Source organism: Hemiscyllium ocellatum, chromosome 13 (genome assembly GCF_020745735.1).
Source record: "Hemiscyllium ocellatum isolate sHemOce1 chromosome 13, sHemOce1.pat.X.cur, whole genome shotgun sequence".
NCBI lineage: Eukaryota > Metazoa > Chordata > Chondrichthyes > Orectolobiformes > Hemiscylliidae > Hemiscyllium > Hemiscyllium ocellatum.
In genome coordinates, this window is record NC_083413.1 from 6,357,680 (window position 1) to 6,370,682 (window position 13,003).

The 13,003-nt window shown below is 40.9% G+C and overlaps 1 protein-coding gene across 1 annotated transcript; it reads right to left on the minus strand.

The window, feature by feature from the left end:
• Positions 1-7,783: 7,783 nt before the first annotated feature.
• paqr9 (progestin and adipoQ receptor family member 9) lies at positions 7,784-8,794 on the minus strand. Its single transcript, XM_060834375.1, has one exon. It carries the CDS (start codon positions 8,792-8,794, stop codon positions 7,784-7,786), a length of 1,011 nt encoding a protein of 336 aa, XP_060690358.1.
• Between the last annotated feature and the right edge of the window lie 4,209 nt (positions 8,795-13,003).

The following is a 13,003-nucleotide window of genomic DNA, read 5'->3' on the forward strand; positions in this document are numbered from 1 at the left end:
AGTTTCTAACTATTTCACTGGCACTTTATAGACACCTTCTGAATATCTGGTTTGTTCTCACAGAAATAACTCAAATGATCTCAGTGTTGAGATTACACAGGCATTTGCAAACTCTATGATGATGAAGACTACGTCAAGGGAAAGATCCTGGGAGATATTTTTCTAATCAACCAATTCAGCTATCTTATTACATTGCTAGAAAGTAGAGCTGGAAAGGCACGGCTGGTCAGGCAGCATCAAAGGAGCTGGAAAATTGACATCCCTGACGCAGTTGGGACTGGAACCACTACGTCTTGGTTCTGTGGTAGGGACTTTGCCACTTTGCTCCAAGACTCCTCTCAATTTAACTTGAGAAAGTTATATCAATAACTGATTTCACGTTTCTCTGATGTGAGGATGACTAATAAGAATTATTGTCTGCAGCCTATTCTTGAGATTTTTTCCAAGATCCACCTCCAATAATTATAGCAATTCACTGTGTCAAATTACACTGAGAAATATCCACTCTTGGTGAAAATGACTCATTCTGAGTAAATTCATATAATTGCCATATGATTTCCCCTTAATAGAATTTATTCCCTTGTAATGGCAATTATTTATCCTGCAGGTTTTTCTTTTACACATTAATTGAATTTATTGCCTTTAAGGTGTTGGTGAGCTGCTTTGTTCAATCACTGCAGTCCGTTTGGTATAGCCAGATGCAATGCTGTTAGGGAAGGAGCTCCAGGCCTTTGACCCAGCAACAGAAGAATTTTTAAACTTGCAAGTTTTCCTCCAGGCTATTCATCAAGTTGTGCTGTTCACTGTGAATAACATTACTTCACAATCTCTCTCTCAGAAGCTGTTTGACCAGATGTATTTTTGTACCACTCTGTTTTTATTTCAGATCACCAGGTGGGACTAGATTGGGTTGGGATATCTGGTTGGCATGGACAGGTTGGACCGAAGGGTCTGTTTCCATGCTGTACGTCTCTATGACTAGCATCTGCAGTTTTTACTTTGCATTCGTGACACAAAACTTGGAAATGTAATAATGAGTTATGTTGTCATTGACCAAAAAATGAACTGGAATTATCATCTAAGTTCTGTGGCTACAAGATCAAGTCAGAGACTAGGAGTCTTGCAACAGGTGACAAGGGCAGCATGGTGACTGAATGGTTAGCACTGCAGCCTCATAGCATCATGGACCTGCGTTCAGTTCCAGCCTTGGGCTACTGTCTGTGTGGAGTTTGCACATTCTACCCCTGTCTTTGTGGTTTTCCTCCGGGTGCTCTGGTTTCCTCCCACAATCCAAAGATGTGCAGGTCAGGTGGATTCGCCATGCCAAATTGTCCATTGTGTTAGGTGCATTAGTCAGAGAGAGATGGGTCTGGGTGGGTTGATCTTCAGAGGGTCGGTGTGGACTTGTTGGGCCAAAGGGTCTGTTTCCACACTCGGGAATTTAATCTTTTTTAAAAAAAAAGTAATCCATTTCTGACCAATTGCTGAGGTCCTTGCATGGTGGCACAGTGGTTAGCACTGCTGCCTCACAGCGCCAGAGACCTGGGTTCAATTCCATAACTCATTATTACATTTCCAAGTTCTCGCCGTGTCTGCATGGGTTTCCTCCGGGTGCTCCGGTTTCCTCCCACAGTCCAAAGATGTGCAGGTTAGGTGAATTGGCCATGCTAAATTGCCCATAGTGTTAGGTAAAGGTGTAAATGTAGGGGAACAGGTAGGTTGCGCTTCGGCAGGTCGGTGTGGACTTGTTGGGCCGAAGGGCCTGTTTCCACACAGTAAGTAATCTAATCTAATTATCTAATATCTAAGTAATCTAATGGCAGCAGCTTCCATAATTGGCACGCCGATCACCGTGCATGAAATGTAGGAGTGGTGCTTGCCTCCTAAAAACCTATCCATCATCTACAAGGCACTAGTCAGGAGTGTGATGAATAACTCCCCATTGGCCTGGATGTATACAGCTCCAAATATTAAGGAAGTTTGTCATCCTCCAGGACAAAGCAGCACACTCGATTGACACCGCATCTACAAACATTCAGTCCCTCCACTACCAACACTCAGTAGTAGCAGCAGCGTGTACTCATGAGAAGATGCATTGCAGAAGTTCACTAAAGCTTCTTAAATAACACCTTCCAAACCCAAAACCACATTGAGTGAGAAGGACAAGAGCAGCAGATACATAGAAACACCACCACCTGCAAGTTCCCCACCAAGCCATCACCGTACTGACTTAGAAATGAACAATCAGTATCACTGGGTCAAAATCCTGGAATTTCCTCTCTGACAGCATTGTGGGTATACCTACACCAAATGGACTGCAGCAATTCAAGACGACAATTCACAATTTCCTTGAGAGCAACTAGGGATGGGCAATACATGCCAGCCCAGCAAGCAACATCCACATCCAATGGTAAATGACTAAGAATAAAAAAAGTGTCAATCTCTGGAATTGTGTATAATTCATCAGTGCTACAGATTTCCTTTATTTACTGGATTTTGGTTTTACTGATAAGATAGCCATTTATTGCCTGTCCTTAAACAGCTTAGATACCACAGTTACACTCTAAGGCATTTCAAAGGGGGTATAAGAGTCAACTACATTGCTGCATGTCAGGAATCACATTTAGTCCAGCCTAGGTAAGGATAGCAGATTTGTTTCCTTATAGGACATTGTATTTTTGTAACTATGCTTCTAACACGCATCTAACATTGGCATTTACCTGGTTATGTCAAAAATTGCTCAGGTATTTCTGTCCATAAAAAAAAATACACTTGGTCAATTACTGCCCCATCAGTTCATTGTTATTTGTCAGCAAAGTGATGGAAGGTTCTTCAGCAGTGCTATCAATTGGCACTTAATATAACCTGCTCACTGATTCTCAGTTTGGTTTCTGACCTCATTACAGCCATAGTCCAAACATGCACAAAACAGCAAACTCTAAAGGTGAGGTGACGTCAAGGCAGCATCTGATCAAGAGTAGCACCAAGGAGCCCTTGCAAATGCAATCAGATAAAACCTTTCATTGGTTGGAGTCTTACTTGACACAAAGGGAAATGGTTGTGGTTGTTGGAAGTCAATTATCTCAACTCCAGGACATTATTGCAGAAGTTCCTCGGGGTGGTGTCCTTGACCCAAACATTTTTAGCTGCTTCATCAATGCACTTTCCATCAAAATGTCAAAAGTGGGAATATTTACCAACCATTACACAATTTTCTGAATCATTCCTGACTCTTCAGACACTGAAGCAATCCATAGGAAATTGCAACAAAACCTGGTCAACTTTCAGGTTTAGGCTGAAAACTGGCAAGTGATGTTGGCACCACACAAGTCCCAGATAATGACCATCTCCAACAAGAGAGAATCCAATCATCACCCCTTGACACCGAATGGCATCATAATCATTGAGTCCCCATAATCAACATCCTAGGAGTTACCATTGACCAAAATGTGAACTGGACCAGTCATATAAATGTAATGCCTACAAGAACAGGTCAGAGGCTAGGAATCCTGTCATGCATAACAAAAATATGAACTCATGAACTGGAACTAAACTTTAGTCTTCAGCAGCCATATGGATATTTACTGCAGATCTTTGAATAACCAAAGCAGTAAAACAAACACAATACTTGTGTCCCATGCTGTATGTGAATGTTGGTTTATTCTATACCTATTGATCTCTGGTGCTGCAAATGTAAATGCTGTGGTACATATCACTCTCTGGCAGTATAATGGAGTTTAGGAAATTCTGAACCTCTTCTTATTATTTGTGTACAGGTATATGAGATTTATTCCATACTGACTATCCTATTACGTTATTTGTCACTGATGGATTCATTCACCAGAATCTTTCACTCCTTGATACTGAGAGTCAGTTTGGGTATAATCCTTTCAGTTATATAGCATGTGATTGGAGAATTCATTTTGCATCTCTTAGTCTCTGGTGCCATTTGTGTATATGACATTCATTGTATATTTGGAAGACCCTCATGTTGTAATGATACCTGGAAATTAGGTATACCTGTCAGGCTTTGGCACTCTGGATGTATGTGAGATTCATTTTGTGCTTGACATTTTGTGGTAATATGTATGTGTGGCATACTAATTTAACCAGGTATTTCACAACAAAAACAAAAATAGAAATTGCTGGAAAAACTCAGCGGATCTGTCATCATCTGTAGACAGAAATGAGAGTTAATGTTTCTTGTCCAGTGACACTTTTTCAGAACTGTCAGGTGTCGTGCATCAGCCTTCACTACAGATAATAACAAGTAATGTCCCAGAAGTAGCAACAAATCAAGAAAAGAAAGGGAGAGAGGAGTTCTGGAAAATCACATATGGCAGAGAGGTGGTACTGAGTAAATGGTTGGAACTCCAGGTTGACAGTTGCCTGATCTTGATGACTTTGTCATAAGAGTCATAAAAATGTGATTAGTAAGAAAATTGAGGCAATGGTTTTAATTTTCCAAAACTTCTTTCTGGGAAGATCTCATTAGGTTGGAAGGTAAGAAGTTCAAAAAAGGAGGGAACAGACAGCAAGAAATTACAGGCCAGTTGGCTGAACAACTGTCAAAGGGAGAAGGTTAAAAGCAATTCTTAAAGAAGTTACAGCAGGACAAGTTCAAGTTAATCAGGCAGACTCAACGTGGTTTTGTGAAAGGGAAATTATGTATAACCAATTTGTTGGAGTTCTTTGAGGAACTAACAAGCTGTGGATGGATACTACTAAGATTTCCAAAAAACATTTGATAAAGTGTCATGTCAAAAGTTATCATGAACAATAATAGCTCGTGGTGTAGTGAGTTGCTTGTTGACATGAAAAAAAATGCCTTTTTTTATTTATTCATGAGATGACGGCATTGCTGGCAGTTAAGAGTCAACCTATTTCTGTGGGTCTGACAGTTCAAAATGGAATTGTGGTTTTCACTCGGCTCTTAGTTCAAGATTTTATTGAATTCAAATTTCACCACTTTCCATGGCAGGATTGAAACCCAGGTCCCTGGGATGGTTTGTAGATCTCTCAATTAACAGTCAGTGATATGCTGTCACTGTTCCTCCCCATCTTACGAAATGAAAGCAGAAAGTAAGCATAAATGGGTCCTTTAAAGGTTAGCAAGATGTAATAAATGGTGTACCACAGGGTTTAGTGTAGAGACCTCAATTGTTCACAATTTATATCAATGACTTCAATGAAGGAACAGAAGTATGTTTACCAAAAATAGGGAAGAAAGCAGTTTTGAAGAGGACTTGAGGTTACAAGAGGATGAATTTAGTGAACAGGCAAAGATCTTGTAAAGGAAATATTAATGTCAGAAGATGTGAGATTGTCCATTTTTGCAAGGTCTATGAAAAAGAAGCATATTATCTAAATGGTGACAGATTGCAGAGCTCTGAGAATTAGAGGGATCTGGCTGTCCTAGTTCATGAATCATAAAATATTAATAGCAGGTACAGCAAGTAATTAAGAATGCTAAAGGTATGTTATTATTTATTGTGAGGGGAATTGAATACTGAAGAAGGGAAGTTATGCTTCAGTTATACAAGGTACCAATTAGACTTACATCTGGAGTACTGTGCACAGTATTGGTCACTTTATTTAAGGAATGATGTAAATGCATTAACAGAGAAGGGTTACCAGACTAATACATGGTATGGGTGTTTTGTTTTATGAGGAAATGTTGCACAAACTTTGCTGGTTTTAGAACAGTGAGTGAAACATGCAAGATCCTGAGGGGCTTGATAGAATACTTGTGGAAAGGATGTTTCCCATTTGTTTTTTTCATTGAACTTGAAACATTAACTCTGATCCCTCTCTATAGATGGTGCCAAACCTTCTGAGTTTATCCAGCAATATTGCTTTTTGTTTGTGTTTCTGTTTTCCAAGCATCCACAGTTCTTTTGGGTTTCTTTTTATATATCTTACTCGCTACTTCCTTTAAGACCCTAGAATGAAATCCATGAGGGCCTAGGGATCTGTCGCCTCGTAGTTCCAACTATTTACTCAGTACTACTTACCTGGTAATTGTAATTTTCTTGTGTTCCTCACTCACTGTCAATTCCTGGTTTACAATTATTTCCAGGATATTACTCATATCCTCTCTAGTGAAGATCAATGCAAAGTTTCTATTAAATTTGTCTGCCACCTCTCTATATCCTCTTATTAATTCCCCAGACTCAATCCCTATAGCATTAAGTTACTTGTTAAGTCTTCTCTAAATATCTGAAGAAACAGATTTAGGGGAGACAATGGCTTCATGTTATTATCGCCGTCTATTAATCCAGAGATGGAGAGAATGTTCTGAGGACCTGGGTTCAAAATCAGTCTTGACCAATGGTGGCATTTGAATTGAATTTTAAAAAATCTGGAATTAGGAGTGAAATGATGGTTGTGAAACTGTTACCAATTGTTGGAAAATCCCATCTTATTCACTAATATCCTTTAAGAAAAGAAACGGTCATTTTTACCTGGTCTGGCCTCCAGACCCACCGCCAATGTGATTGACTGGCAACTAGGAATGAGCAATTAATGCCAATGATGTCCATATCCCATGAATGAATAAAAAAGAAAACTTTTCCTATGTTTTTATACTTTTGTCTAAGATATGACACAAGTTGTTTCTCATGGAAAAATAGAAATTAATTTCCTATTCACAACCAAACTAAAGAATGAGCAGGAGTGGGACAAAAAGTTCTACAGATTAGCCTGCCCTGCCTTTCTTTGTGATCATGCCCCCATAGAATCCAAAATTGTTTTAAACTCATTCTTAAATATGGAGAAAGTAAGGACTGCAGATGCTGGAGATCAGAGTCAAAAAAATGTGGTGTAGGAAAGGCACAGTCGGTCAGACAGCATCTGAGAAGCAGGACAGTCGACGTTTCGGGCATAAGGCTTAGGCTCAAAATGTCGACTCTCCTGCTCCTCAGATGCTGCCTGACCAGTTGTGTTTTACCAGCACCACACTTTTTGACTCATTCTTGAATATACCCATTAACAAAGTGTCCATACTTTCTGGGATCAAGAATTCCAAAGATTAGAAGTCTTATTGAAGAAATATCATATCAAGAAATAGCTGACCCCATGTTCTGACACCTGTAGCTAGCCATTTCAATGTGATCACTTTTCATTCTTCTGAGCGTCACATAATATAAGTTCAAATTAATAAGGTCAGCCATCTCAGCTCAGAAATCTATCCATTGAACCTTCATTGCACCCCCTTGAGGGAAAAATGTCTTTCTGTTACGTACAGAGATCTAAGTATTACATATTAATCCAGGTGAAGTCTCACAAAACTCTATAATTTTACCAATATTTCCTTAGCCTTATTCTCCAGTCATGTTATAATAAAGGATGAGATATCATCTGCCAGAGAGATTGACCCTGTTAGGTGGAATCACAATATTCAAGCCAATTTGCAGTTGAATAATATTTGAAAATATTAGGAAAAGTACAGATTGCCTTCTAATGGAAGAAATTTGCCGATTAAATCCTTATGATTGGGAAGCTAAGCCGATAAGGAACACTTACAAAACATCTCTTAACAATACATGGAGGAATAAGAGGGGATTAAATGAGCCATCTTGCTGTACATCATACAAAATTTAACCTCAATCGTAAATTATTCTGACCCATGCCGATAAAAAAAATTCACATCGTTGCTGTTAGGAAATCTAAAATTTTAAGAGATGATGAAATATGAGAAACAACTGCAGTATTCCTAGCAGTAGGCAAAACGTGTTGGCTTCACAATCGTCTTGTCGCCCAAATCCACAACTTGGAAACTTAATTAATTATATATATAAACAGGTGACTGCTCAGCAAGTCCCTTAATCACCAGTAAAAAGCTCAGCAACAAAAGGAACATTGCGCCCATTGTGTCGGCAAACTTCGGGATCATTGGTGGCGACTCAACCAAAGTGTTGAATCCATATTCCAAATAACAGAGTTGATCATAAACAGTCAGGAAACTAAACAAGTGGAACCACTGATGACTCTGTCCTATCACATCAAACTGACCCGGCCAAAATCTCTCTGGAATTCTGCTCACGTTAAACATAATCGCTAGCAGAAGCCACGTACGCTGTCTCCAAAAATAAAAAAATACGTGTGGATTTTTCAAAGGAAGGTCAAAATAAAAAATATCTATGAGTATGGGCACTGACACACTGAGTGGTATGAGAAATACAATTGCCCTGATTATGTAGCGATGTTGTGCCCAGTCAATATAGGTTTTGCAAATGGCAATAGTGCAAATTACGAGCAACAAGAATGTCCCAGGAATACAGAAAGCAGAGTAAAATTTGACCACATGACTGTATTCTGTACATAGTCCATTCCCTTCCAGCAGCATAGGGTTCATGACAGTCAGCAATGGGAATATATAATAGTAACAGGCGATAGCGGATCCAAACCCATAGAGATTGAAGGCGACGTAATCCATGTAGTAGAAGTTTTGACGAAGCTGCTGTGAGAGAGAATTAAATAAATGTGCAGCACAACTTTCAGCAAAGATTATTGAGACACCAAAGGCAAAACACCACATCGGTAAAAGGAATGGATGGTCATAGCAAAGCTCCTCGTTCTTGAAGAGTATCTGATGAAAGCGATACAGAAAAAATAGCAACGGCAGATAATGAGTCCAAAAGTTAAATGTTTCGTTTGTGGGCTGCAGGACAGAACACACGCACTCCGTTAGTGTAGAATTCGGCCTTCGGTATCTTGAAACGATAAAGCACTCTCGCATTTCACAGGGTATTTCTTCACAGGCAAAAAAATCGATCCTCCGCCTTTGATACATCCTGGTGGAGTTAGGTTGCTATTCAGGCTAACAGTTGACGTGAGAAGTTCCAGTGTCAGGTGGTCATGACGGTGTTTTGTATTTACAATAGCTACACAGGCACGGGAGTTGCAAAGACATAGCTGTTCAACATTTAGAGAGAGGTGAGGGGCAGCCTGTACTGGCAGGGACATTCCTCAGAGCCGTGATATACACTTGCTGTTGCCAGACTCTTCAGTGTGATGTCACAAAAGATGTTGAGCAAATTCGACAATCACCTGATGAAGGGGCAGCGCTCCGAAAGCTAGTGTGCTTCCAATTAAACTTGTTGGACTATAACCTGGTGTTGTGTGATTTTTAACTTTGTACACCCCGGTCCAACACTGGCATCTCCAAATCATGAAAGTTTGGAGGCTGCATTGTTGGATGTTTTACTCTGTTCTACTCTCAGCTGTGGAAATAATAAAGGCAAGCGACGCGAAAGATGAACGCTGTTCCATGTTTAAAAAGGACAGGGATTCGCTTCCCCCTGTCGGTGCTTGGAAGGATGACGCCTGTGTTACTGTCCACAGGGTGCTCCTCAATGTGTTACACCGGGATCAGGGAGTAACTCGATGGCTCAATTAAAAGTAAAATACTGCAGATGCGGAAATCTGAAATAAAAGTAGAATATGTTGGAGACACTCAACATGTCTGTAGAACAGACTTGGTTAAAAATCACACAAGACCAGGTTACAGTCCAACAAATTTATTTGGAAGCACTAGCTTTCTGAGCGCTGCTCCAACCACCTGGTGCAGGAGCAGCGCTCAGAAAGCTAGTACTTCCAAATAAACCTGTTGGACTATAATCTGGTCTTCTGTGATTTATTAACTTTGTCTTTACCAGTCCAACACCTGCTCCTCCAAATCATAATGGATTCCAACTGTTATCACTGTTTCTGTCTGCACAGTTGACCTGCTGAGTATTTCCAGCATTCGGTGTTTTTTTTATATTCGATTGCTCTTTTGTCTCGCTCTCGGTCACTGAGGCCCACGTAGGTGATGACTCTGCTCCTCCCCTATAGACTGGAAATGGCAACTGAGGCTTCCTGGTCCATAATACTGATGTAAACACACCCTTTACTCACTGTCCAAGGGGTCACTTTATAGAGGTTTATAAAATTACGAGGAGTGTGGATAGGGCAAATAGTCAAGGTCTTTTCTCCAGAGTTGAGGAGCCCAAAGCTAGAGACCATATATTTAAAGTCTGGTTGAAGATTTGTAGCTCGGGTGTCCGTTGTTGTGGTTCTGTTCGCCGAGCTGGAAGTTTTTGCTGCAAACGTTTCGTTCCCTGGCTAGGGAACATCATCAGTGCTATTGGAGCCTCCTGTGAAGCGCTGCTTTGATGTTTCTTCCGGTATTTATAGTGGTTTGTTCTTGCCGCTTCCGGGTGTCAGTTTCAGCTGTAGTAGTTTGTATGTGGGGTCCAGGTTGATGTGTCTGTTGATGGATCTTCTTGCCGTTTCCGGGTGTCAGTTTCAGCTGTAGTGGTTTGTATATGGGGTCCAGGTCTATGTGTCTGTTAATGGAGTTTGTGGATGAATGCCATGCCTCTAGGAATTCCCTGGCTGTTCTCTGTCTGGCTTGTCCTATGATGGTAGTGTTTTCCCAGTCAAATTCATGTTCCTGGTTGTCTGAGTGTATGGCTACTAGGGATAGCTGGTCGTGTCGTTTTGTGGCTAGCTGATGTTCATGGATGCGGATTGTTAGCTGTCTTCCTGTTTGTCCTATATAGTGTTTTGTGCAGTCCTTGCATGGTATTTTGTAAACTACGTTAGTTTGGCTCGTGCTGGCTATTGGGTCCAATAGCCAGCACGAGCCAAACTAACGTAGTTTACAAAATACCATGCAAGGACTGCACAAAACACTATATAGGACAAACAGGAAGACAGCTAACAATCCGCATCCATGAACATCAGCTAGCCACAAAACGACACGACCAGCTATCCCTAGTAGCCATACACTCAGACAACCAGGAACATGAATTTGACTGGGAAAACACTACCATCATAGGACAAGCCAGACAGAGAACAGCCAGGGAATTCCTAGAGGCATGGCATTCATCCACAAACTCCATTAACAGACACATAGACCTGGACCCCATATACAAACCACTACAGCTGAAACTGACACCCGGAAACGGCAAGAAGATCCATCAACAGACACATCAACCTGGACCCCACATACATACTACTACAGCTGAAACTGACACCCGGAAGCGGCAAGAACAAACCACTATAAATACCGGAAGAAACATCAAAGCAGCGCTTCACAGGAGGCTCCTATAGCACTGATGATGTTCCCTAGCCAGGGAACGAAACGTTTGCAGCAAAAACTTCCAGCTCAGCGAACAGAACCACAACAACCAAATATTTAAGGTGAGAGGGTAAGATTTAAAAGGGCCCTAAGGGGCAACTTTTTCATACAGAGAGTGGTGCATGCATGGAATGAGCTGCCAGCAAAAGTGGTAGAGGCTGGTACAATTACAACATTTAAAAGGCATCTGGATGGGCGTATGAATAGAACAGGTTTGAGGGGATATTGGTCAAATGCTGGCAAATGGGGCTGGATTAATTTAGGATATCTGGCCAGCATGGGCGAGTTGAACCAAAGGGTTTGTTTCTGTCCTGTATATCTCTATGACGTAAAAGTTGTAAGTTTGCTCACTGAGTTGGCAGGTTATTTTCAGACATTTTGTCACCATGTTGGGCAACATCATTGGTGAGTGAGTTTTAGGAAGATTTGTAGCTCTGGTTGAAGTTCTGGATGTAAGTTTGCTTGCTGAGCTGGAAGGTTCATTTTCAGACGTTTTGTCATCATACACTTATACAGCTAAATATCACCTATACAGTGTATTAAAAAAGAACAGGTATCCAATGAACACAGTCCACCGATTTCTCAGCAACAAACCCAAACAAGCAGACAAAACATGTCCAGAAACCCTAGCCACTGTCCCCTACATCAAAGACATCTCAAAAATAACTGCCAGACTACTCACACCTATTGGCATCATGGGAGCCCACAAACCCACCAACACACTAAAACAGCAGCTAATGAACTTGAAAGATCCGATACAGACAAGCAAAACTAATGTCATTTACAAAATACCGTGCAGGAACTGTAATTAAATACTACATTGGAGAAACATACAGAAAACTAGCCACCAAGATACATGAACATTAATTAGCCGCAAAAAAAAATCACCCACTCTCACTAGTATACTTACATACGGATGAAGAAAAACATCACTTTGACTGGGACATCACATCCATCTTAGGACAAGCAAACAGAGACACACAAGAATTCCTAAATGCATAGCGTTCCACCGGAACACTATCAACAAACATATCAACTTGGACCCCATTTACCACCCCCTGAGAAAAAGAACAGGAAATGACACCACCAATCCAAGGGAACCTAAACATATAAGCAGAAAGCAGGTCACTAACGCCAGTCCTTCACTGAAGGCTCACTGATGATATTACCTAGTATGGTGATGAAAATGAACCTTCCAGCTCAGTGAGCAAACTTACATCCAGATCATCAGTGGGCCTCTGGTGAAGTTCTGATATTCTGTCCCACTTTGTACTTATGTGTCTTGGTCTCTTAAGGTGGGTGATATCATTTCTGGTTCTTTTTTTCAGAGGTTGGTATATGGGGTCCAAATCAATGTATTTATTGATGGACACCACTTTGACTGGGACAAGATATCCATCCTAGTACAGGCTAAACAGAGACATGCATGGGAATTCTGAGAGGCCTGGCATTCAAACTGGAACTCCGTCAATAAACACATCGATTTTATAAAGGACATGAGGGACATGGATAGGGTAAATAGACAAGGTCTTTTCCCTGGAGTGGGGGAGCCCAGAACTAGAAGGCATACGTTTAGGGTGAGAGGGAAAACTTTAAAAAAAGACCTAAGGGGAAACATTTTCATGCAGGGGATGGTGCGTGCATGGGATAAGCTGCCAGAGGAAGTGGTGGAAGCTGGTACAATTGCAATATTTAAGAGGAATCTGAATGGGTATATGAAAAGAAAGGTGTAAATGGACTGGGTGAATAATGTTGCTGGTGGATCCAAAGAAAGGGGATTCATGGAATGCTTATAGGATGACTGTTTGAAACAGCTTGTGATGGAGCCCACAAGGGAGCAGGCTATTCTGGACTTAGTGCTATGCAATGAGCCTG

Coding starts and splice junctions, on each gene's coding strand:
- paqr9 (XM_060834375.1), bottom strand. CDS start 8,794: ATGTATCAAAGGCGGAGGATCGATTTTTTTGCCTGTGAAGAAATACCC.